Below are 27698 nucleotides of genomic sequence, written 5' to 3'. Positions count from 1 at the left end.
CACGGTGGACCGGGGCAAAGGGGCCGCGGGCCTGGGTCGCGCGTCCCGCGTGGGCCTGGGTCGCGCGTCCTGCGCAGGCCTGGGTCGCGCATCCCGCGCGCCGCCGCCTGCGGCCGCGCCGCTGCCGCCCGCCGCCGGTCGCCGGTGGTCCTCCGCCGTCTCGATTCTCGTGCCGACTTCAAAAGCTCGTATCTCCTCCATCCGAGCTCCGTTTCAGGTGATCTTGGTCTCGTTGGACTCCGTTTTTCGCCGTTAACCTTGCTGTGGGCTCAATGTGGGCTGAATCTCGAGGCGTCAAATCCTAACAGATGTTGTAGGAGCATTTTGAGAAAAGCAATTCTTCCGGGATTGATAGCTATGAACTGGCATCTGAGATTAATAGGAAGCAAAGTGATGATCAGCTACATTCTCATCCTGGTCATCAGTTGGAAGGTAGTAGACAATTGATTGGTCAGACATCAGAAAAGGTATTGTTTTATACTCATAGAAGATCTGTTATTGCTTTTAGTCCATGGAGGTTCTTTGCCTTCAACTCCACGTGTGTCAGGATCTTTCAATCATTTGTTGGATACTTATTTCATGGATAATAAGATGTACATGGGATCTTAATTTTTTGAGCATCAGCTTTTCTTATTTTTTGTTTATAGGTATCAATGCAGGCATACAATACTGCTGCAAATGCGGTTTGCCCCTACCCTATTAATAATGGAACCAAGGTTTTGGTTCTTCTATGTCTGAACCTGGTGATATGGGTACAGGACCTCAGGTTGCTGCTGAGATCCAAGATATTACAACCTTGTCACAACATTGTGATAACAACTATGTTGCTTCTAATAATGGATAACGAAAATCCTCAGAGTTGAGAAGCTATGGTCAGAAGTTACCAACTCATGCTGTCACCGATACTGGGACTTCTAATATGACAGTAGTGCCATCAAGACATAAAAGATCTGGTGACTATTTCAGAGAAAGTAGATTTGTGTCTTCTGATGAAACTTCTCCAAAAGCGCCTGCTTCACTCCAATATTTTGTGATGTCTGAGGAGGAAATTAATCTATATATAGATTTGAATTCTAGCCCATCAGAATAGATCAATAGCTTGAAGGATGAACTGTGCATCCAGGAATCAAAGGCTCTTTCAACTCATGTTAGAGGCTTGGCAGATGCTGATGAACATACGAAAATTTCACTACCTAGGAGCACTGGAATGTGCCTTCACAGCAGTGGAATGGAGAACATAGGATGTACTAGTTCATCCTTGAGTTCAGTTAGTGAGAATTGTCAATCTGAGGCGTGTCCAACAGATGCAACTGTTGTGGCTTCTAGAGATTCTGTATTGACATCAACTAATATCCCTGTCGAAATCTCAGGTTTTCTGGAGAGGAATCAAATGGTCTCATCTTCCTGTGTGACTAATTCTGATTTTTCCGACCACATGGCATCTGATATTGCATCTTGTCCCAGAGACGAGCAGGTTCTACATCAAGACTTTGATGATGCTTCTTTTAGGATGGATAAGAGCAGTTCATCAGTCCCTGATATATCTCTTAAATCCATTGGCAACATAGATATGAGTCTTGATGGAAACAAAAAACCTGAAAAGGATGAGTGCTGCACAAGTGCTGATTTCATAAAGTATGGAATGCAAGACAACATGGACTGGTTGTTCTGAAAATCATAGTGGAGCATGTGAAGTTCTAACACAGAGAGCAGGTGGAAGTATTACCAGAAGCCATAGGTCGCCTCAAGATGTTATCAAATTGCCATCAAATTGATGGGCAAATGGTGTTGGATCATCCAATGACTGATGCACAATCAGATGTAGGGTCAACAGACCATCTTTCTAATCAGCATGCATGCAGTAATCTTGGAAATTCTGTTCCCAATGATCTGATGTCAGCATTTGGGGATGAATTGTTATTGCTCTTTTTCTTAACTAGGTGTGCTATGGCACTGCTAGCAAAAAATGTACAAGGAATGCTGGGTTTGATTAAAGGATTATAATTGCCAAACTATCCCACATTTAAAAAGATCTAGAAGTGCGTACTGAATGTCCCGTTGTATATTTTACTGACACATTAGCTAGATTCACTTGATAAATGACTATCGCCAACTTTTTCAACTAGGCTCCATTAACAAAATAAATGACTAGAATATGTTTCAAGGTTCATTTGGCCACTTCATGGTTGGTTATTCCATGAATCTTTTGCTTGATCTTCTCAGCACAAGATAATTAGGTGGTTTCTTCTACTTTATTTGCTTTTCTACTTTCTGATTCACAAGTGATTTGTTGAAGTCTTCCTATCCTTTACTTGCATACATCTAGCTAATCAGTATCCTCATGTTACGGCTGGACGATAAATATGTCAAGGGTTTTTAACTTGTACTGGAGGTTAATGAACTTGCACTGTAGGCAATCGGCATGTGGCTTTTCATTTGAAGTTTAAGCCAATATTTCTTTCTCAAAACCCAGTCATCTCTAATGAGAACCATAATGGACTATCTTGTTTATTCAACATTCTGTTCTCGTTGCTTGATTTTGTTGAGAACTAATAACCTTAACCAAATAGCTCCATAAAACTTCATGCTTTGCAGAATTATGTCATGAGAACGTCAACCATGCTCACCTGCAATAGTTCAGAATCCTTGAGCCGATAGGATCTGAACCCTTGACCTCATCTGAGAAGAGGAGGAATCTGACGGTTCGAGTTAGTGCCTGATTGGTTTCTTCTTCATTTTACTAGCTTTATGCTAGGCTTTTTTATTTAGTTTGTTCGGTGCTCTCTTCTTGGGTTAAGTTTATGTGTGGTGTAGAGGATGACAATGGCGGAACCAATGCAACAAGATGACAACTTACTAATAAACCAGTGAATTAGATCAAACCACCCACAACCATGATATGCAAGTATATGGAGAAATAAGAGAACCAAAGAGAAGGTCACAAGCACAACAACACAACACAAAAAATTACGTGGTTCACCCACTACCGAGCTCATCCGCGGGCATGGAGAAGATCAAAATCCACTATCAATTTGGGAGATTATAAAAAAGTTTGGAAAGAGATTACCACTCAACAACAATGGGCTTACTACTTTCCAATGAAAAATCCTCTTCTTGCTACACCTTCTAAGCACCTTTCTGATCCCACGAAGTCTGCTTCGGAATACTCTAGGAACCCTTTCAAACAACCTTGGAAGCTTGGACAAGCAAGAAGAATAAGAGAACTCACCACTATTAAAAACCTCTTCTCATCTCTCTTCTCTACACTAAGAAAAGAGAACACTCAAGAGAGAATACAAATAACCTCTCCCGCTCAATACAATAGAAGTTCTCTTTTATCAACCCACCTTAGCCCAACAAGCTAAAGCATTAAGTAAGTCCAAACCCAACTAACCTATTACATGAGTTTTGAACTAAATCCAAAATAAACCTAATAAGTTAATTAGTAAATTTAATATTATCAAACCTAACAATCTCCACCTTGATAGCAAAGTCACCATGCTCCACATCTTCGTGCCAACCATGTGCCTCTATGCTTTTTTCATCTTGAAGCCCAAAGAAGATAGGCTCCATTTCAATTTCTCTACTTGCACCGGCTTCGTAAGCATATCGGCCACATTCTCATGAATGCCCACCTTCAACACCCTCATCTTCTCATTTTCAATGATCTCCCGGATGTAATGGTATTTCACATCAATATGTTTGGTCCTTTTACGATAAATTAGATTCTTTGCCAAACATATAGCACTCATATTATCACATAGCAATGTCATGGGAACCATCTTCATGCCAAGCTCTTTCATCAAATCTTGAAGTCACACCGCTTCCTTGCTTGCTTCTGTTAGTGCCGTGTACTCGGCCTCCATGATTGATAAAGCAATCGTTGCTTGAAGCTTATACATCCAACTAATTGGACCATTCTCATTTTGAAATACATAACCCGTTGTCGATCTTCTCTTATCAAGATCACCAATAAAATTTGCATCCACATAATCTTGCATTGAACTTGAGCTCTCGCTACAAGTGATTGGATAATCACTAATCCCCTTCAAGTAACAAAGTACCCATTTCACCGTCTCCCAATGCATCTTTTCAGAATTTGCCATAAACCGGCTAACAACGTCAACTGCATAAGCAATATCCAGTCTCGTGCACACCATAGCAAACATCAAGCTACTTATTATACTAGCATAGAAAATTTGATCCATCCACTTCTTTTCATCCTCTGTCTTAGGGCATTGCTCCAAAGATAACTTAAAGTGAGATGCAAATGGTGTCCTCACTGCCTTTGCTTTGCTCATCTCAAATTTTTCAAGCAATTTCTCCATAAATCCTTTTTATGAAAGTGATAATGTACCATTTTGCCTATCTTGCCAAACTTCTATACCAAGAATTTGACGTGCCGGTCCGAGATCTTTCACTTCAAAAGTCTTGCCTAAATCTTCTTTGAGCTCTTTAATTATTGCCTTTTCTTTACATGTTATAAGCGTATCATCCACATACAACACTAACACTAAAAAGTTACCATCTTTGAAGAGCTTCAAGTAGACATAATGATCATACTTCTTTGGAATTTCTGACTTAACATGAATATATCAAACTTCCGATACCATTGTCTTGATATTTGTTTAAGCCCATATAACGACTTATGGAGCTTACATACAAAATGCTCGTTGTCCTTTTTTATGAAGCCTTGAGGTTGATGCATATAAACCTCCTCCTCTAGATCACCATGCAAAAATACCGTTTTCATATCTAATTGCTCAAGTTCTAAGTCATTAGTAGCAACAAGACTAGGAACAAGTCAAATAGAATCCAACTTAACAACGGGAGCAAACACTTCAAAAAAATCCATACCTTCCTTTTGTATAAATTCTTTGGCAACTAGCCTTGCTCTATACTTTTGGATCATCCCATCAGTTCCTCTTTTATTTTATACACCCACTTGCAACCAATCACTTTTCGGCCCTTTGGTAAATTCACCAAATCTCATGTTTGACTTTTATAAAGTGCCATCATGTTCTCCTCCATAGCCTCTTTCCAATGGTTTGCATCGGTAGCATTAATGGCCTCTTGAAATGCATATGGTTCTTCCTCCGTAATTACTATTCGAAGTGTACTTAGATCCACAAAATTCTTTAGATATGTAGGTGTGCGCCGCTCTCTTATTGAATGCCGAGACATATCATATACTTCTCTACCTTCATGAGAACTCTCCTCCTCATTGAAATCTTACTCAACTTGCTCTTCAACCTCACCAAACTCAACAGGTGCATTCTCCAATTCAACACCTTCATTTGATGCATAACTTGTAGATGAAAGTTGAAAATCTTAAGTCTCATGTCAGATTTCTTCCTTCTCTTTACTTTCATTTTTCATGCCTCTTCTCAACATATTTGATTCATCAAAGTGCATATCACATGTTGTGATAATTTTGCAGCCCACCGAATCCCATAACCGAAATCTTTTCACGCCTTTTGTATAGCCAACAAAAATACACTTCCTTGATTTTGGATCTAATTTTATTTTTTGATAACTAGGAACCAATGCATAAGCATGACAATCAAAAAATTTTAAATTAAAATAATCACACGGAGTTCCAAACTATACCTCCTCCTGTGTCTTTCTATCAAGTGCCATGAAAAGTGAGTGATTGATAAGATAACATACCATAGACAAGGCCTCGGCCCATAACTCGTGCTCTAAACCGGCATTGCTCAACATACTACAAACTCCCTCCATCAATGTACGGTTCATCCTTTTCGCAGCTCCATTTTGTTATGGATTATAGAGGTTAGTGTAGTGCCTCAAGATACCTTTCTCCTTGCAAAAAAGTTCAAACTCTTTAAATTTATATTCCAAACCATTATCCGATCAAAGAACTTTAATGTGACGCCCGATGAGATTCTCTACTTTGACCATAAAATGCTTGAATGCTTCAAATGTCTGAACCATCGAGTTGAGAAACTTAACCCAAACCTTTCGTGAGATGTCATCAATAAATGATATGAAGTAATTGGAACCACCATATGAAGTAGTAGGAGAACTTCATACATCCATATGAATGTATACCTTTACTTATATAAGACCCAACCTTGTAGCTCTGTTTATGATGCTTCCCATAAATACAATGCTCGCAAAACTCAGAATCACCAAAAGTAACATTTGGAATAAGCTTCCTCTCTACTAGAATCTTCATACTCTTCTCACTCATTTGACCCAACCTCCTATGCCATAATCGGAGGAGAAGGTCATCATTTTCCATCACATAAGCTTCATCCATCATCGTGCTCCCTAATAGTTTGTACAAATTTCCAACTCGGATATCCTTCATGACAACTATTGCACCTTTAAAAACTCTAATAACTCCATCTTGCTCGATGAATTTGTAGCCTTTCTTATCTAATTCGGAAAGGAAAAGCAAGCTTTTTTTCTGAAATATGGTGAACATTTTCAAACACCCGAACTATTCCATCAAACATCCACAAACACACCATATCAACTCCAACCGTCTTGCTACTTGAGTTATTTTCCATCAAAACTGTAACATCGTCACAAGCCTCATATATGCTAAACCATGTACGATGTGGACATATATGATGGGTTGCACCGCTATTAAGAATCTAATTTTGATGAAATGCCGAACTTGAACCCACCATCAAGACCTCATCATTAATAACATCCGATGTTGACTCTTTTACTTGATGTACTTCATTGTTCAACTCGGAGCCATTCTTTCCACTACTTGATTCACCAATATTCTTTCTGAAATTTGAACCCTTTCGATTTTTACAATCTTTCTTAAAGTGCCTGATTTTACCACACAACCAACAAACTCCTTTGCCAATATTTCGGCCTTTAGATTTTGATCTATCCTTGGACTTACTTTTTGAAGAATTTTTTGATGTGCTTTCATATTCTCTTTGATGACCTTTTACCAAAAAAGCATCCGTCTCACTTTCCAAACTCTCCAAAGTAACTTTTCTTCGAAGCTCACCGGCTAATAAAGTACTAAAAATCGTATCCATATCAAGAAAATCTTCTTTGATGCAACTTAGACTTGTAATTAATATGTCGTAAGAATCCGATAATGTACATAACAAAAGTATGGCCTTATCCTCATCTTTCATTTTCTCTCCAATACTTTCAAGCTCACAAATGATGACGTTGAAAATATTCAAGTACTCAGAGATTTTGATACTTTCTTTCATTCTCAAAGAGTACAACTTTCTCTTCAAGAAAATTTGGTTGGTGATTAACTTTGCTTGGTACAAGCTCTCAAACTTCATCCATAAACCTAAAGCCGTCTTCTCTCCAATAATATTAAAGAGAACTTCATCCGCTAAACACATGCGAATAATAGCTAAGGCTTTCAAGTCCATCTCCTCCCAATCATCATTTGATATTAACTCTGACTTCTTATCCTTCCCAAGTAGAGCCTTATAATACCCTTGTTGTACTAGCAAATCATGAACTTTCAACTTCCAAAGCTCAAAATTTCTCTTTCCATCAAATTTCTCCACTTCTAACCGACTTACAGCCATTGAGATAATTCGTCAAACACCTTGCAATCATAATCTGAAGCTCTAATACCAATTGTAGAGAATGACAATGGTAGAACCAATGCAACAAGATCACAACTCACTAATAAACCAATAAATTAGATCAAACCACCCACAACCAAGATATGCAAGTATATGGAGAAATAAGAGAAACAAAGAGAAGGCCACAAGCACACAACACAGGAAATTACGTGGTTCACCTACTACCGGGCTACATCTACAGGCACAGAGAAAACAAAATGATTTGGGAAGAGATTACCACTTAACAACAATGGGCTTACTACCTTCCAATGGAAAACCCTCTTCTTGCTACACCTTCCAAGTACCCTTTCGATCCAACGAAGCTTGCTTTGGAATGCTCTACGAACCCTTCCAAATAACCTTGGAAGCTTGGACAAGCAAGAAGAATAAGAGAACTCATCACCATTAAAAATCTCTTCTCATCTCTTTTCTCTATACTAAGAAAAGAGAACACTCAAGAAAGAATACAAGTAACCTCTCTTACTCAATACAATAGAAGTTCTCTTTTATCAATCCACCTTAGCCGAACAAGCTACAGCACCACGTAAGTCCAAATCCAACTAACCCATTACATGAGTTTTGAACCAAACCCAAAATAAACCCAATAAGTTAATTGGTGAATTTGATATCACCAAACCTAACATGTGGGATAGGGTTCAGGTGACTTGGTCATGCAAGGTGCAGTTTCCAGAAGTTTTTGATAATTGGTATGATGGTGCTTCTTTTTCTTTCTGTTTTCTCAATTACGGGCAGACTTGCACTTAAAAATGAGGCAGAGATATTCTTTATAGTAAATTGGCACATGAGACTTTTCCTCCATGTTGCACAACTGAAAATCTATACTTTCTGTCTGTAGGGTTGATGGACTCTAATGAAGGGGAAAAATAGCTCAGATCAAGCTTTGTTTGGAATAAAGATTAATTACTGTCCTATGCTTCACAAATTCTGTCTAATATAACTCTTGGTTACTTGGTTATGCAGACGTTCACATTTTCAGAACACCTTAGAAAAAAATTCTGAAAAATGTCACTACCCAGAGTCTGCTGAGAAATTCCAGAATAAAAGGCAGCATGTTTGTGGTGAAACTAGTGGGATGATGAGTTTAAGAAGCTCTAGGAGTTTGGCAAAAGAAACTCCATGTGATCCTGTGGTCATTCCCAGGCGTTCCCCGCGGCGTGTTTCTAAGGTTCAATCTACTCTTTTATTTAGAATTAAGAAACAGTGGAAAAAGTATAGTATCAGACTATTTATTCTGTGTTCACATTATTGTTGTGGCACTCATGTTTTACAAAATATAAACATAATAAACAAGCTGCGCTTTATTAATTTGGAGTCAACCAAATGGTGGTTCCCACCCTAACCTGAGATTTCCTGGATAGCAAATTTTTATCATTTTTCACTCCCTTCAAGTCTTCACCCTATCTTTTAACCCTTCCAAGCTTTAACGTTTATCTAGTTCCATTAGATCCACATAAGATCTAATTTCTAATTCATCATTGGATTGTGAATGAGAAAGCTTTGAACCCAACAGTAGGCTTGAGACTAGAGAATTTTCACTACCAGATTGCTTCCAATTTCATCTTCATGTGCCCAATCATGTGAGAAATCATTGGACGTCCTCAGTTGTGGACAACTGCTAATCATGGAATTCAGCTTTATATAACAGTACTTCTAAGTGTTTTAATTCATTATTTATGGTTTTCAATTTTATTTTTTATTTCTTAGTGACTTGTGTGTGGTAAATCATATGATGGAAGGTTGAAGTTGTAGAAGATGAACTAATGTCCTCGTGTTGGTTACCCTCTTTGTTTTTCTCGTTTGTTTAGGCATTTTATGTCTAGGAGCTTTAGTAGGTTGTAGCATTTTGTTTGATAAGCTATATAATTTTCTTCCAGTTGTGTACCTTATAACTTATTCATGATGGTTTTCTTTTCATTATTTACCATTTTTTCTGGAGTGGGAGGGGGTTGGAAACTTGGTGCATATGGATCCATTCGTTTATGCTAGATATCAGTATATATGCTACAGTTTTGTCTTTTCTATCTAAATTATGTCCTAGAGCTGTAATATGATTGCAGTATCTGATTGGCTTGATGAGCTATGTAATGTTTCTTTCCTAATCATAGTTTATCATCGACTTCGGTCTTGAAGGGCTAGATTCAGATCATTCGTGACCCTTTTCTGCTTGATTATATAGTTTCTTGTTTCAGAAATGTGCATAAAAATCCAGGACATAGAACCATCCCCCTCTCTTTTCTCAAAATCAAGTGGAAATTATTGGCTGCAACAACCTCATCTTGGAATTTTGCAGTACCACAATTGGCAACATATTGCATCAAGGATTTTGATCACACTAGAATTATCTGGCATTTTGTTAGATTGCTTGGACTGGCTGATTGTCCATAAGTAATCTCTTTCGGTCATTGCTGATTCTGTATATGTGCCCTCTTTCCAAACATTTGGTTTGTGTTGGAAGAAACTCTTGACAACATGGTACAACTTCAAACTAATATGTCCATCATGTGTACCAGCTTTATCTTACCTTGAGAAAAGCTTCTGTATCCATCAGTACTTGACCTGATTGCTGATGTCAAACACTATACATATTCCATTACATGGAGTTAGCTGAATTTTTATACCATTACATGGATATACTAGTTTATTAAGCAGCTTCTGTATACTTATCAGTGAAATTCCAGACTGGAGAGACTGCAGAGAGGAATGAAGGTGGGACATTAAGAAAAAATAAAACAGCAGATCTTTGACACTTTTGGCTTTCCTGTTTTGTTAATTCAATGGACATGGTCCTGCAACTCTTTTGGTTCTAATAGAAACATTGCATGATGGGTCCTTCCTCCTGGCAAATGTAGTTGGGCCTGATTTTGGCATCCTAATGTGACCAAGGGCGCCCACATGATTGGCTCAAGATGGTTGGAAGTGGATACTATTCTGCTTCTTTCATGCTGAAGTGTATAGGAGGCCTTTCCTTGCTTCCATAATGCTGAATTTCACAGCTCAAAAGGTACATGATCTATCATTTCATGCCTCTGTAGGTAATATTAGTTTTATTTTTAATTCCAAAATGGTTGGACTGGAATAATTAAATTCTATCTTGATTGCATACATGAGCTATCATTTCTCCTTTAATTGTTGAAAGAACCAGTGGTGAAGAATTCATCCTGTAATCTGGAATTTAAATTTCAGATTATGCTCTTTGCTTTCTTCCTCTCTGTATCCACTCTACTAGTTTCTGCAATCAATCCCCTTCCAGCATACTTGGAAGATCCTTACAAAATAAAATAGAGAGTTGCTTCTTTTGCAGTTTCTTATAATCTGATGAAAATCCTTCCAACTTTTCGAGTAAATGGGAACGGTCGATCTCCATCCTCATGAGCATAAGTACCTAAATTCACCATATGATTCTCATGCCTCTTTGGGGTATCTTAAATGAAAAATCTGCCCAATTAAAATGAGAAAAAAATATAAAATAATGACAAATTAAATGCATCTAATTTAACTTCATTGTCAAATAAAAAAATGGATATTCCTCTGTTTTTTAAAATATAAAAAGTTTTAGGTGAGGCTTCCCTCCTTTTCATCAAAAGAAAAATCAAAGCCCATCTAAATTGCATTTTCAATTGAAATTTTAATTTACAAATCATAAAAGATGAATAAAAATATAGACCAATGGATTGCAAAAAGGTTCAACCGGAAATAAAAATAAAAGTATGAATGTAAGAAGTCATTTTAAATTGCATTTTCAACTTGAGAGTTATTGTTTTGAAAATTAAAAAAAAAAATTCCTGGCAAAAGAGAATATAAGTTGAAGCATATGTGGGGTTTTCCCCTCCTTTTCATCAGCAGAAAATTCAAACATTATTTAGACTGCATTTTCAACTGAAAACATCAAAAAGTAATTAAGTTATAAATAAAAGAAATATTAAAAGCTTGCTTGAAAGTAAAAATAAAATATAAATCAAAGAAACCATTTTAAGTAGAAAATGCAATTGGGAAATTTACAGGGCAACCGCATTGAGCTTCAGTTAACTCTATTCTGTGATCTACATTTATATTGAGTGGTTGAGCTACGCAGTTTCAGACTATGGATCATAATAACCCAAGTATTAATTTGTCCATATATGTATCGAAAAATAGGTTTCGCATCTAGACTCGATAATGATCCTAACCAATCAAGTGTGATTTAGATGCTGATGCGGGCAGAACTGGATAATCATGAAATTCTATGATAATGAAAATCACTAAGTTCGCTTCCATTTTATCATTGCAGATCATCCATTGCTTCGCTGGAAATGGACTAATGATCATTTTAAAGGAAAATTTATTTCTGCTAAGCAGTACAGTGAATCATAATAGGCTGTGTTGCAATGATTTTTTTGAAAAACAATTAACTATTGGATCAGCCTTAAAATTAAACTTGAATAAGTCGAACTGTCAAAAGTCTCTGGTCGAGATGAATCATTATTTTGCCAGCTCAAATTAGTTTTGAAACTCATCAAATCAACACTTGGTCGCAGGTTTGTCTGCCCCTCAAATCTATAGGTCAGGATGTCGTGGTTTAGATCAGCATGAAATTAACTTCAGAGAATTTATCTATCGAGATTTTGACAGAGTTCTTCCTTAGAATCAATAGTAATCACATGGATTGTAGTGAACGGTACAGAGCCAATAAACTGGCACTTAGTTATGAGAAACAATTACGTGGATTACAATTCAATGGGACGTAGCCATGAGAAAAAGTCACATGGATTACAGCAGAATTCTATTCTAACCATTTAATGTGATCGAGTATGGCAATCATTGGCACCCGCGAATTCCATGCAGGAGAGTTTTGAGTAAACCTCTGCCGCTTTAGGATCCCATGCAGCATCCCATCATAACAATATGGAACCATAATTTAGGAAGATGGCATTGATGGCAAGAGCCATGAATTCAAATGATGGATGTGACTTGCTGGTTATGTGGATCATTGGATGTGTGCAAAAAATTCATTTCCAACACTCTTCTTGATTGAAACTCCTCTCCACTCAAGGAACAAGTTGGGCAGCCTGGTTCCACGTTATCGATATTGTTGAACAAAAAGAAGCATAGGTGGTCAAATCTTTATCTATCTGCATCCCACTGAACTTAGGATGGGACCTTTGTATTTTGCAAGCATGAGTGAACCTGACATAAACGTCTTGGTTGCTAAATTCTTTGATTTAATAGACCGGATCCAAAAGGATAAAAAATCAGATCGATTGTGTTTGATTATGCCATACTAAAACGGGCATAATGCTCTCATCCAAAATCAGAATCGTTTATAAAATTTTAATTCAAATTTTTTTTTTTATATTTTACATATCTGATACTTCACTGATACAATTTAATTTTTGGTTCAGATTCGTTCATTGGACAGATCAAGATCAACGAGAGCCCGAAAGACCTTGGTCAAATTGAAAGTTTTAATTTTTCTTCAAAATAAATCTAGAATATTTCAATTGTTTAAGCATCAAATTAAAATTTTATTTTTATAAATACGATCTTTTTAGCCAATGTTGTAGAGAATCTATTTTTTTGATATTCAATTAAAATTTTTTTAAAAAATTTCTTTTTATTTTTATTATTTTTTTTGCGCCATGCATCTTCTTTCTCCTTCTTCTATTTTTTTTTTTTTTTTCCCATCAAAATATGGCCTCCCACTGACATGAATAGCCAAGTAATGAAAAAGACTAATGCAACCCAATCAACAAATGTTGTTCTCTTGTTGCCGTCACCATTCTAAACCTTCTATAGTGGCAGACCGGCAGGTTATCTGACGTTCTTGCATTAATGATGATGCCCCAAGATTACATGCACTATCTAGAATTTGTTGCCATTTCTATAATTAAAAAAAACTCATGGACAGCTACAAAAGCTTGCAATATTATTTGCTTGAATCATCGTATAACAAATAAATAATTTACTCTTCCTATCCGATGCAACGATTTGATTTGAGAATGTTATTCTGTTTGGCTAAACGACAATAGATATCAAATACTGTTACAAAAAAGCGGATGCTAGATAATGCATGTGATTGAGAACTCCTGAAACAGGAGGCGTCCAAAAGTATTTGTAACGGCGGATATATTAAAAAACCTCGAAGCGAAGGCTATTAACCGTTACAATGGCCTTTAACGGCATCATGGTAATCCAACGGTCACTTTCGATTGTTTTGACCGTTGAGTTCAATGACGGATCGACTCGACGAATCCGGCTTGACGGATTTTCCAAGAGAGAGAGAGAGACAGACTTGCTTTCGAAGATACCGGCAGAAATTATGCGAAAAGATCACGGCATCCAATTCTTGGTGCACGCCGTTGCGACAAGCCAACACGATTTTCGTGTGAATCCATGGAGTTTTGCGAGAGAGAACCTCCAAAAGCCCACCAAATCGATGAAGCCCACCCAATGTTCGTTTTGGGCTGTTCTTCTCTGTTACTGGCTCGTTATGGACCAGGAGGACGGTGAAGACAAAAGTCTTGCTGCAGCACGGCGCTGCTTGTTCTTTAGGAGGGCAGCAGTGGTCACTGGTCTTGATTTTTTTTTTTGTTCTTTTGGGGGATCGTGGTTGGTCTCCCGAAAAGAAAGCCAGCTAATCATTTGGGTTACTCCTTGATGGAGGTTCTGGGGGAATCACCCGAGGCTTCTGAAGCTGGTGGCTGGTCTTCTACTTCGTCTTTGAGTCCTGGTGATCCAGGGGCGTGTCAGGAAGGTGGTGGAGGATTCTTATTTGGTTTACCGGGGACAATAGATCTCAACTACCATGAGGCTTCTGAAGGTGCGTTTGTTGCTTCTGCTCTTTTCTTAATCTTCCACTTTGTTTTGTTTTTTTTTTTTTTTTTTTTTTTTTTTTTCCCGTTTTTGTACTGGAGATATGGAAGGATCTAATGATATACAGGTCATCTAGGTTTTGCCACCTTGTGTTTTCGTTTCATCGGAGTTGATTCAGATTTTCTTTTGTGGTGTAGAAGATGAACAGATTTTGTCTTTGTGATCCATTCTAGATTAAAGAAGGGTTGGTTCACCCGAAAAAAAAGGGCGGATAGGAAAGGAGATCTGTTCTTCTTCACAGCCCATTAAAAATCATCTCATTGATATTGTGAACTGAAGATCTCAAGTTTAAGAATCAGAAAAGGAGAAAAAAAAGCTTTCTAATGGAGGCGTAGCTATAGCACCGTAGGTTGACCACTTGAACCAACAGTTCTGAACTTTTTGAAGATATCAGCCAATTGCTTGAGTGTAGATCTTGGTATTATTGCGTTGTGTTTAATACAAAAAGTTCCATTCCACCAGATAGGTATGAAGGGAAAGTTTCATTATGCTTTCCACTCTCTTGATTCTGCTTTACCTCAATTTACTCCATAAAGATAAAAATGAGCCTGGCCAAACTCCAATTTGGAGTTTGGTTTTGAAGGACTCCAAAATGGTTTTAGCGAATAGACATCTAAAAGGTAAGGAAAAAAGACTGTTTTAAAGTATCTGCTGAAGACACAAGCGGCTTGGCCAGGTCTAGATCACTTGGCTAGATTGTCAGCAGTGAGGATCTTTCCCTTCACAGTCAGCCAAGCAAAATCTGAGTCCTCAAAAGTACATGCTTTCCAAATAGCTGGAAGACCTGCCACGAAGACTTCATGATTTAAGAAACTTGTAGAATGATTAACTGTGAACAAATTTTAAAAATAAGGATGATCAACACATACTTCATCAACAGCTAAATTAAGATGCCATAGGGATGATTTGTCTATTGGTCTATCATAAATGTTTGGAGAATGGAGACACATCACATAACCTTGCCAGGCCACCTATTCTTGCAGAACTTCAAATTTTTTTCCTTTGCCTAGAATACAATAAATTCGACACTGAAGCAATCCTTGGCCTTCAATATCCCCTGCCAGAAGAGAAAATCTTGAGGAAGTACAGTGCTCTAACTCAGATGTCTTATTCTTCTTCCATGGTTTAGTTGTTTGATTAACTTATCCATATCTGACCACCTTCACCAAAGAATTTCTGCCATCACTTCCCTAGCAGGTTCTTTAGATTATTCCTTTGTGCTTTTGACTCATGTACAAACTTCCGACCTAACAAATATACCTGCTACTGATTGGACCCAAATGGTTCTAAAGAAAACCCCTTCTGATTTTATCAACCCTATTAGTTACCCTTCTAGGCATCTAGAAGGAAGATAAACAATAGACTGCAGTGTTGGATAAGACAGAATTTACAAATGTAAGTCTGCCATCAATGGATGTTACCCTTACCAACCTGAAAGTCCCTCTTCAATCTTCTCAATTGGTAAAACCGAGTCATCTTTTCAAAGACCCTTAAGTCTGAAAGGCAAGCCAAGATACTTCATAGGAAAGGTCCTTTACTACAACTTGGTGTTTTTGCAAGCTAATCTCCAGTCTGATGATTGTTTCCAAAGTAGATTAGAACCATGTTTCAAAAGTTGATGCAAAGACCAGAAAGGAGTTAAAAAGTATAAAGAATACACTTATGGCAAATACTATTCTAGGATGAATAATGGATTGGACTTCGGATGAGAAGCGCTTAGTGATTAAGAAGCTAGAGTTCAACAATCAGGGTCATATGGGGAATCCATAATCCTTGAAAAATTGGGATTCCTTAAATCACCTCTTAAATGGAAGAAAATGGTTTGGCTCACTATATGTTGTGATTGCGAATAAGAAGCCAATGGCTGATGGATGCTCTTCAGATTCAGCACCCCCTATTGCTCTCATTCCCTGATCCATGCAGCTACATCATGATACACGAGGGGCTCCAGATCTAAAAAGTGCCCAGGATCTAAAATGCTTTTGGAAGTTGCAGTCGCCATACGGGCAGCCTAAACTTTTTCCCAAATGTAATGCGTTATCCCAGTTTTTTGGGATTGTGTGCTCCATACCTGGCCATATAAAGTATGAACATGTCCTTAAGTTACCCACCTACTCTGGATCAACTCCAAAAACATGATTGTATCATCTGTGAAGTACTAGTCATTTTCTGGTAGGCCCAGTGTCTAACCTTTACTCTTTGCTAGCTCCAGTATTCTGTTTAGCTCATCAATTACAAGGAGAAAATGGGTTAGTTGGTCACCTTGACAAAGACCTCTTCCACATTTAATCCAATCAGGGGTTTGTACATTCATAGTCCAAAGCAAGAAATTCTGCATATTTAAAATATTATTAAAAAAATACATTGCATCATGGGTTGATGTTCAACCTACAACATATCCATATTCATGCCTCGCAAAGTTTGCTAGGATATATCCTTTTTTTCCTTTTCTAGTCATATTTACATGTCAGAAAAGATGAGTGAGGTGTTTACCAATTTGTGTTACCCCTCCATATCTCAACAAAAAAATAGTAATAATTCTACACCAACTCCTCTTTACTTCCATAACTTTATGTCAAATATGATCCCTAATTTATTTGGATGGAGTGGTTTCTTTCCATTTTATTTATCTAATTCCCATTCTCCTTGTTCCTGTATCTTTACTTAAGTTATGCCCTTAATTTACTTGAAGACTACCATTGATTTCCAAATCAGTTATCTCATTCCATTTTTTCCATATTAAAGGGCGGGCCTTGGTACCATGTGAGTTGGGTCTCATAGGTTTGAAACTCAAAAACAGCTTCTCTACACATGGGAGTAAGGCTACGTACATCTACCTATGGTCTACCATACCATCTCATGCTCTCTAGTACGGTACATACCATATTATATTGGGAGGAAACTGGTACAAAACTTATCTTCGAGGCGGTGCAAGCCTCGTTTCGGCCCATATTGAGCCATTTTGCCACATACCATGGCATAATAACATGTATCAAGGGATATTGACTCGTACTGAAGCATATTAACCTGTGTCGAGGCGTACCGAAATAAAAATTGAGAAAATTGGTTAAAGAGCTATTTTGATATAGAGGGCGTACCATGCCATACTGAACTGGTAAGGTATTAATACAGTATCTGGTACCAAGATTAACTTTGTATCTGACCCTTTCCAAACCCTAGTGGTGGAAGCCACGTGCACTAGGACACCCATTGTTATACTCTTCTTTTTTTCGTTTTCTTTTTTTTTTTTTTACGTTCTTTCCTTGTCCAAGCAATTGAGGCTCTCACTCATTTGTTTAGTCACTCTAGAAAGGGTTGGAAGAACATTGTTGTGATCCTATAGCTCTTTAAAGAACAAATCATTGATAGGGGAAAGGATATCTAGATTGAGAGGTTACCTTTTTTTATAGTAGTGATCTTTTTAGGGAGTGTATTTGATGTAAGATCATATTATTTTCTGTTTTATATCTTTCTAATATTTCATTCCCATTTTGCATATTCTTTCCTTAAATAACTGACTGAGACTCCCATTCTTTTGCTGGGTCTCTCTCAAGAGGAGTCTCTAGATGAACTAATTATTGATCATAGATTGGATATCTACATTGGAGCAAAACTTCTTTTTTTTTTTGGGGTTGGGGGGGGGGGGTGTTACCTTTTTAGAGAGTATATTTGATGTAAGATCATATTGGCAGAACCTTTTTAGGAAACTTAATTTGGTATCATGTTAATCTTATTAAAAACCTCTTTTATATTATGAATGAAATGAGATTTTAAACAAGAAGAAGAAAGCAAGAAAGTTTTTCTTAGTTCAATATTGAAGAGGTGCTTTTCTTCAAAAAGAATTAGTTTAGGAGTTTAAAGTGCTATACATTTTTTAAAGAAACATTCTTTTTCTATAAAAAAGAATATATGCAACTTATATTTTTACTGACTAATTGTTAATCAAAATGCTGCTGATTAATTGTTAACACTAATTCTTCTAAAAGAACTCATGTTTTGGAAAGCTTATAATGTCAGAGATCATTCTTTTAAATACAGGTGAAAAGAATTTTTGCTGGCTCGGCCTTTTTAATTACTTCTATTTTAATGCTGTCAGATCATTGTTTTTAAGAACGTTAAGGTTTCTAGTATTGATCCAGTTGAAAGCTTCATGCAGTTGTTGGAAGTTCTATTGCTTCTTGCATCAATCAGCAGTTTCCCATGGGCAGCTGCAGACAACCTCAGTTGCATGCCAACAAGCTCGAAAGTATATCGACCACACAGAGTCACAGTAACTGAGTTTGGAGCTGTTGGAGATGGAGTGACACTTAACACTAAAGCATTTCAAAATGCTATCTTTTATCTACAGTCATTTGCTGATAAGGGTGGGGCACAGCTCTTTGTACCAGCAGGAAGGTGGTTGACGGGAAGTTTTAATCTTATCAGCCACCTCACATTATGCTTAGACAAGGATGCAGTAATTATTGGATCCACAGTGAGTTAGGAACTTGTTCCAAGTTTAATCTGCACTTGTTTTAGTTTCTCATGCTCAAGCTAAATTTGTAACATTCAGCTTTTTATCTTATTGACATGGTACTGAATGTGCTTGTTGAATTCAGCAATTTGGTTATTACATGCATACCCATTCAACAATATGCAATCACTAGCATAAAATTTTGCCGATGAAGTATATATTTTTTTTAAAGTTTGTACCGAATAATGTAAAGATTGTATCCTGCCAATATTCTGAATTTTATCACCTGCCATAAAATTTTGCTGAATCAGGGGTTTAAATCTTATGCTGGCCATGTCTCGAGTTTCCTTGACTTGTTCTAGGTTTGCAGACATCAATTTTTTATGCTACATTTCTAGTGAATTCAGTGGGATATTTTTATCCTTGACTCATTATGCAAGAAAGGCAATCATATGGTTATGCCCATGAGAAATACTCAACTGGAAATGTTGGGTTCATTTGATGTTGTTAGAAAAACTTGGTCAACTTATGCAAAGGGGAAGCACATCAGGCCAATTTATTTTTTGTAGAGTAGGATAATGAACCTCTGGTTGGGATCAAACAGTGTTAAGCCAAATTCATTGTGCATGACTTTAAAAATTTAACCATCTTGGGAGGGAAATGAGAGATATCAAATCATTTTGAATAGGGGGGTAAGTCAATGTTTTAGAAGAGCGAAGATTCCCTTCTCTCCTTTCTTCCCCCTTGAGTAGGAAAACCATGTTGTATGTATATCTTAGCTAATTCTTCAAGGTTTTATCTGGAACCTTAATGATGAAAATTGAGTCTAAACATTTAGATAACCCTTTTAGCATGAGCTGAACTTTGCAAGTCATGGAAAAAATGCTCCATTTTGAGAGAAAGGCATGAGAGGACTTGAATTTGAATGGATAGAGAAGACTCTCTTCCATCCAGAATTGAGATGTTTTGTTCCTAGGGTAAAGAAGCATTTCATCGTTTTCAAGGTTGACATCTGATCTGCAATGCCCCCAATTAAGTGAGCATATGGGTCCTCCCCTCCCCACAACAACCAACACCCCCCTCTCCCCGCCCCCGAAAAACCCCGTGCCACGAAAAAAAAAGGCGGGGGGGTCCAAAAAGGAAACTTGTTTTTGTAAGGCCTACAATCTACATACCTCTGAAGAGGAAGTTTTATGGGCTTTGCCCCTCTGGTCCAAGGTCCAAACTGTTATATTTGCAAGATCAATGGTCTAGCAATATTTGTGGCTAAAGGCTCTGTTGGGTGATGAGGAGAGGCTTTACTGGAACTTTATCATGAACATTGTTCTATATCACAATTTGATCCAATCAGTGGATTTCTGAAAAATGGAATAATTTAGCCATAAATCTTATTATCAAAGATGCTATTCTTAGCTTTGTGATATGTTTTCTTATATAAATATAGCAGAGAGTCTTTTTAAATTAAAAAATATAAATCACGCATAACATTCGTTTGTTTTTCTTTTTTTTCCTACCTTTTTTTACTGTCCATTGACAAAGCCAGAAGTTTTTTCTTCGCTTTTCAGGATTCGTCAAGCTGGCCAGTTATCGATCCATTGCCTTCATATGGAAGAGGTAGAGAGCTACCTGGTGGGAGGCATAAAAGCCTCATTCACGGTTCCAATCTGACAGATGTGATAATAACAGGTTTGTTGATTTTAGCCAGACTAAACTTGGAGGTACTCTAGCCATTGTTTCTGTGGATTCATTTGGGAAATGCATCCAATTCAGGAAACTGTAACCATTTTGTTTCTCTGCTTTCTCTTTAAATATTCTAAACTTACAAAATAATTACTGCAACTTAGTTTTTTCTCTGTTTTCTTTTCAAATATTCTAAACATACTAAGAACTTACTGTAATTTAGTTCCTCCATGTTGTCCTAAAGGGCATCACATGTTTTTCATCTAAGTTTTTCTGTGGCTTGACATAGACTATGATTTCCTGGTTTCTCTGGTTTTCACATAACTGCTCACCAATGTTTCCCATACCTGTTTCATGGATTTGGGACAAACAATTTCTGTACCAACAAACTTCACAAATTGTAATGTTGACTTCTCAATTTAAGAAGCACCCAGTTATGAAATAGTTTGTTCCAATTTAGTTCGTCTTGAATTTTTCTTTCTTTATTTTTCATATATTCTTTTCTGATTGTTTCTGCTCTAGATCATTTTAAGATGGAACTTTGCATATTAATTCACTCTTTCTGATTTCAATAACTATTTCTCCAGGTGACAATGGGACTATTGATGGCCAAGGCAGCATTTGGTGGGATTGGTTCCATAATAAAACGTTGAACTTTACTCGCCCCCATTTGGTTGAGCTCATGTATTCAACCAAGGTGGTTATCTCAAATCTGACATTCATTAATTCCCCATTTTGGACCATTCATCCTGTATATTGCAGGTTAGTTCCATCAAGAATTAGTTGCCTTTACCCATATTACTTGATAGACAAATGGAATTTGGTGTGCTTGGGAAAATTTGAGACTTGTTTTGCTGGATGAACAGCAATGTCCTTGTCCGGAATGTCACAATTCTCGCCCCTCTTGATTCACCAAACACAGATGGAATTGATCCAGGTAAGCTTCACTATTTAGAAACTTGAACGATTAATTGATGTTTTTCATTTTTCTTTTAAAAGTCAGAAGTACATTTTATTGTTAATAAGGCAGGGCGTGCAAGTATTGCTCATTGTGCCTTTTTGTGGATACAAGATCTCCAGAATCTTCTTGCAAATCGAACGTTATATTCCAAATGGGTGTGTGAGTGAACCAGCTGATCTTCTAAATACCCAATGAGCGTATGCCAAAAACTATTATAAGTTTTTTCGCTGCCAGCTATCTGATAAATGAACTTTGATCTTCTGCTTGTGGCAGTGCAAATTCTTCTTTCTGCAGGGTGCTGAACACTAAGATTCCAAAGGACTTGGGCCTTGGATAAGAACCAATAGCCCAAGATTCATAGAACCCCAAGTGGATGGCATCAAGCTATTTTTTTGGGGTAGCTATGGTATGAAGTTGTTCAATTATGCTCTTCATGCATAGACGGAAAAGAAGGATGTAAAATATTATAATCTTACCAAAACTGGCTGAAAAGATAAGCTGAACATGATCAACCAAGTGATATGTATATGCATGGCAAATAGCGTTTTCATAATTATTCTGGAAGTAAGCATAGAGTCCTTGAATTAATATGAATAGTAGCTAGTCCATTGAATAAATGGACCATCAAATATATTTGTAATAGATTAAAGATTTTTCTGTCTCATCTAATGCTCTAGTAGTGTCATTCTAGAATATTACTTATGCTTCATTAGAGAAATTGAATGCCAACATGTATTATGGAGTTTTGTAGACTTCTTCAACCAGCTTAATAAGATAAAAGAATTGCAGTGTCAGAAATATTTTTCTATTTTGACGTCGTTCAAGTTCTGTTTATTGAGAAAGGGATGGGGTTGGGGGGAGGAGGGTGGGTGGTGTTTGGGGAGTTGCAAATGTAGTGTTAGCAATACCTCCCAAGTCCCAACTTTTGCATCAAGATGGTGGTTTTTGTGGATCAGAATCTGGCATTAACCATTAATCCAATACTTGCAGATTATTTTGAGGGGTTTTTATGTCCCTTGTTTAGAAAAGGCCCCCCAAATAATGTATAAAATCAGATTCATTATTATGAAGAGTTAGGCCTTGTGCTTGCAGTGATGACACCAGATCTTTGACAATGGACATTTGATTGTTAGAATAGCCATGTCACCTGAGATTCAAATGTCCATGCAGGAAAGCATTTTGGAGCATTAAACCAAATTTTCCTAATTTTTTCTTATCCATAAAATTCTCCATTAAGTTTCTTCTTAGGGTCACCATTCATGGAAAAGCTTAAGCCACATGCAAAATGTAGGTATTCCATACCCTTATTGCTACAAGATAAGGAAAAGAAGCTATTATGCAATTCCAATGCGAAAAGCTATTCTCATGGCTTGTGTTTAGTCTCATATTTTCGTTACTTATATATCGGTTGTACATTAGAGAGATCTTTAGTACTCAATACAGGGCCAAGGAACCCAAACAATGCCCTCCACCTAGCTTTTTGGGTAAGGTCATGGTTCATTATAAATGATATTAGAGCACAAGCCCACTTGGTGTTGGCCATGTGGATTTGGAAATACTACAGCATGGGCCCATTTGGTGAGGTCATGGTTTATGCGGACTTAGAAACACTATAGCATGAGCCCATTTGGTGTTTAGCATGGGCTAATCATGGTGTTTGTGATTAGATTTAGTTGGATTGATTCTTAACTGGGCAAGGTCACTAGGGTTTAAAGGGGGAGTACGTAAAAACCGGCTTGTGTTTAGTCTCATATTGGTTGTGTGGTGGAGAGGTCTTAGGTACTTATACTAGGCCAAGAAATCCAAAAATATGTTCTACCTAGCTTTTTAGGTGAATAACTGAAATTTGTAATTGAACAACTTCTGTCATTTCTTAATAATGGAAATCTTGTCTTGCTTTGAAATGATGATTATGTTTTCCAGTATTGTTATGGTTTTTTCAATGACTTCAATCTGTACACCTTGCACGTTCTCTGAGGTCGTGGCCTAGGGAATGTTTAGCCATCACATGGTCTGTGGGTTTGGGGCATCACAATCTCCTTCCTTCAATCTTCCATGTCCTCATCATTTAGTGTATGGCCAAGTACTTGTTAGAGTATGATAAACTCAAGACTGCATATATGAATTCTACAGTGTTTCCAGCTCCAAAAATCTGTGTCGGATACATATCCGAGTCGGATATATACTGATATATACTGGTTATTTAGATACTCATGAAGTTCTTTGGTAGCCACTTTTAAAGATTGGAACATTGTTGAACTTCTCTAACAATGAGTGAGTTAAACTCTTCCAACATGGAGTTTACTCCTGTAATTTGTTATTAGGAGTGAGTAGTTCTTTCTTAAGATTTGTTAAGGATGTAGGTATTGAAAGAACTTTGCAAAATATTATTTTGCTACCATCCTTAAGTTAATTGGGAAGTTTGAATGAGAAATATGTATATTGAAAGATCATACCAATCAATCTCTTTTTTAACATTTTCTTTCTAACATTTAAATAGATAATGTTTAAAGGTAGAAATATGTAATTTAGTTAAACTTATATGTATCTATCTTTTTCCCTCTTGCTGAGTCAGACACTGGATACATGTCTGAATCCAATTCTCATATTCGTTACCATGCAATGCAGATGCTACATGAATTAAAGACTGAAATAAGTTCATAATTTGTAGGTTGTATTATGTGGATTGAGCATGGACTTTAGATGTAGGCATGCTGAATTGCAAAGCAAGGCTTCTTGGGGAGTCAAAACCAATAGGATGTCATCTTATATTATGATCGAGGACCATGGAATAAAACCTTTTAGTAAGTGCAACTATGGGCATCTAAATGAAATGGGATGGGTTATTTGGTAGGATTACTTCTGGATCTTCAAAGGAGTAGAAATGGAGACAGGCAATTGGTTGAAAAGATTTATCTGAGGGTGGAAGTTTTGAAGAGTAAGTTTTAGCTTGGTTGTTTGATCTGGGGTTTATCGTGATTGCTTTTGTGGACTGGTTTTCTTGTTTGGCTTCCTGAGATGTATGAGGGTTCTACTTCCAAGCCATCCTAGTAATGGGAGAATTCTTATGCATGGTGTATGTTCTACTTCCCACAGTGGAGACTGACATGAGTTCAGGTCAAGCAGCATTGCCGAGGCATGAACTTGTAGTGGTTGAATGTTGATCGTGAGTTTCCTCAATCAGAGGTTGAAATGGAGTTGTCAAGTCCTAAAGAATGTTAGATATATTGTTTATTGAATAAGAGCGGACTGAATGTTCTTTGGGAGTTTGTGCACAACTCGAGGCTGAATCTGAGTCATTTGAGGCCCAATAAATCTAAGATTTAAAATGTGTCATTGCTCCTGCTAGTTTATGTTCATTTATTTTTTTATTTCTTGTTTAGTTTTGAGTTCCTCTTGGCTTAAACGGTAAATTATGACAGAACTGTGATACCAATTCTGCAGTGGAGAGGTATTTTGGTGAGAGAAATTTTTATATTCATTTATAATGGACCACCCTCCTTCCTCTAGGATTATGATGTTTCATTGGTGAATGAAGAGCACAGGAGGACCATCGTTACCGTCCAATATGAAATATCTTGTATTTCAAGAGAGTAGTTCCCATTTTTTTGGTTTTGCTAATGAGAAAGATTGTTAAACATTCATGCAATTGCAGGATTGTGATTTAAACTATAGCTGGGGAAGCTGGAGAGAGGTCTCACTTGTGACTTGTTTCGGTATTTCAAGTTTTCTTTCTCAGCTCTGCCACTTCCTTTTTTTCTTCTTTCATTTTTTCTGAGCAATATGGTGGTAATGTGTCACAATCAGAATGAAACCATGGACCTCCCATAAGGACAAGCCCTTAGGAAAGAGGGGTCAACCAACAAAGCTAACAGCTATTGGATCTCAGATCATGGCTTTGCTACTCAACCCAAGATGCGCAATTTTCCATGTGCTGTGCTAAGATGATACAATGCAGATTGAACAATCATAGTGTCTAAATCTTATGAATAAACTATCTAATATGTAATAACAAAGTAACATGCAACAATTACCTGAGAATAAGCAGGGATTTGATAGAAAAATGTACGCTATATTTCTGTTATTTTCCATTATTTTTCTGTTATAATGACCAAAGCTTTCCCATAAACAGAAAATCTACCTGTCAGTTAACTGAGGACATAATCAATACATATCATGACTCATGAGTGTACCTGAGAAATGGGATGGATCCATCTTTTAAAATATCGGCATTTTTAATTTACAGGAATGCCATTTTCCGGTACCTAGAGGAACCAGTTACCGGTTAATGAATATGAACCATTCTAAAGCAGTCAGTGATGCTTGCCTTCTACAGTGGACTATTACTGTTACTGTACCTTGATTTTCCATGGTAAAACACTTTAGGTACCATAGATGGACCACAAAAAATTGTTGATCATATGCACATTGATTTATGCCCCTAGATCTAAGCAGTTGCTAATTTTCTTTCTTTGTCAGTTTATAGAATTTAAAAAAAGTTTTTGTCCATAGCCTTTTAAAAATGTCTATTTATTTTTATATGATATTTGTGATTTTGTGTGATGGCAATTCTTTTTAATTTGCCCCCTCTAGTTAATAAAATTTAGCCCTTTATACTGCAAGTGGAAATGGGAGTATAAGCTCAATCTTTGATATCCATTTAACACATTTTCCTCTGCTAGTGGTGCATAACCATGGTGAGAATCCTCATCTTCTCATGAAAAATGAAAATTAAATCATCAATAAAATGATTCTAATTTTAAATCTGTGAAATTATTCTTATTTCTTCTTTTAGAAATATCTAGCACATGGAAGTTGTTTTAGTTTTCCTGTCAATACTGACTTGATGTTATTTTATGTAAATTTCTGTGATTGGAAAAAATTTTGGTCCCTCCCCTGCTTATTGTGCTTTTGTTCTTAATTATCGTTCTTATGAATATTTCTAGAGATTTGATGGTTGCCTTTGTTTTTACCTCTTGCTGATTGGATCTGAACTTCCACTCCTGGATGTTTTTTTTTAAAAAAAAAAAAAAAAACTCAAATTGCAAATGTTATAGGTGGAAAAAAAGAAGTATCTTATAATTTTTCTCTTTGGATCTTGATGAATATTCACAATGTTATACGTGAATACTTCGGAAACTTTTATTAATTTGAACAAGAAAATGATTGAAAATATTTGTTTCATGCGTCCCAGACTCAGCAAACAATGTCTGCATTGAAGATTGTTACATCAGCACTGGTGATGATCTAATTGCAGTCAAAAGCGGATGGGATGAATATGGCATTTCCTTTGCTCATCCAAGCTCCAATATTAGTATCCGCCGCATCACTGGAGAAACAAAATTAGGTGCTGGCATTGCGTTTGGAAGTGAGATGTCTGGTGGTGTATCAGAAGTTTGGGCAGAGGACATCCACCTCTTTAACTCAAAGCATGGTATCAGAATAAAAACATCTCCAGGGCGAGGTGGCTATATTCGAAATATCTACATCTCTGATGTGATCATGAAGAATGTGGACATAGCGATCAGGATCCAAGGTCAATATGGCGAGCATCCAGATGAAAAGTATGACCCAAATGCACTTCCAATCATAAACAGGATAACCATAAAAAATGTTGCGGGAGCAAATATCAGACTTGCAGGTCTTTTAGAGGGTATTCACGGAGATAATTTCAGCAACATATGCCTATCTAATATCATCCTTAACGTAACATCCCCTCATCCTTGGAATTGTTCATATGTTGAAGGTTATTCCAATATGGTGTCTCCAGAGTCCTGTGAGCCTCTTAAAGAAATACCTGAAGATTCTTCTATTTGTTACCCAGCTAATCATTTGAAACCACAACAATCCAGTGCAATTCGTTTGATTAGTCCCTTCATTAAGTTCATAGCAATGTAACCAAAGTCTGGCGCTGTATATAAGTTGGAACTTCTGTCAAGGGATCTTCATTTGTCCGAAATGTTTGGTTTTGTATGGTTTTTCAACAATAAAGTGTATAGAGTTTTGGGGTTTCCTCATGTAAGTAATTGTATGGTGAACAGCTATATGAAATTGATTTTTTTTTTTTTTCCTTGTAACATTTTTGGCAAGCAATTTATTTGAGATGAGGATCTTGTAAGAGAACAGGGCTTGACAGTCAAATGCATGAGTG

General features: G+C 37.0%; 2 protein-coding genes and 1 pseudogene across 3 annotated transcripts in view; 2 read left to right on the top strand and 1 right to left on the bottom strand.

Moving 5' to 3' along the window:
• LOC105035407 (uncharacterized) overlaps window positions 1–8004 on the bottom strand; it is a 14378-nt gene extending 6374 nt beyond the window's left edge. The window contains exon 1 of the mRNA XM_010910959.3: window positions 7847–8004. Coding sequence (XP_010909261.1) covers window positions 7847–7989 — 143 coding nt within the window. The 5' untranslated portion in view covers window positions 7990–8004. The remainder of the gene's footprint in view (window positions 1–7846) is intronic.
• On the top strand, window positions 654–2004 carry LOC140855342 (uncharacterized; annotated as a pseudogene).
• Window positions 8005–13983: 5979 nt separating the features above from the next.
• LOC105035417 (probable polygalacturonase) lies at window positions 13984–27624 on the top strand. 2 transcript variants are annotated; one of them, XR_012138338.1, is made up of 7 exons: window positions 13984–14400; window positions 18610–18927; window positions 20472–20592; window positions 21174–21348; window positions 21453–21523; window positions 21821–21953; window positions 26742–26898. XR_012138338.1 is itself a non-coding variant. In XM_010910967.4 (6 exons), the coding sequence occupies exons 1-6, from the start codon at window positions 14386–14388 to the stop codon at window positions 27443–27445; spliced, it is 1404 nt and encodes a 467-aa protein (XP_010909269.1). In that variant the 5' UTR covers window positions 13995–14385; the 3' UTR covers window positions 27446–27624. The 2 variants fall into 2 exon arrangements, 1 of the variants encoding a protein (XP_010909269.1); XM_010910967.4 differs by lacking the exon at window positions 21821–21953 and having other exon boundaries at window positions 13995–14400; window positions 26742–27624.
• Window positions 27625–27698: the final 74 nt, after the last annotated feature.

The sequence above is a fragment of the Elaeis guineensis genome, chromosome 1, assembly GCF_000442705.2.
Source record: "Elaeis guineensis isolate ETL-2024a chromosome 1, EG11, whole genome shotgun sequence".
In the NCBI taxonomy this organism is placed as follows: Eukaryota; Viridiplantae; Streptophyta; class Magnoliopsida; order Arecales; family Arecaceae; genus Elaeis; species Elaeis guineensis.
Note: the sequence above shows the minus strand (reverse complement) of the source record. Positions and strands in the feature narration are given on the sequence as shown.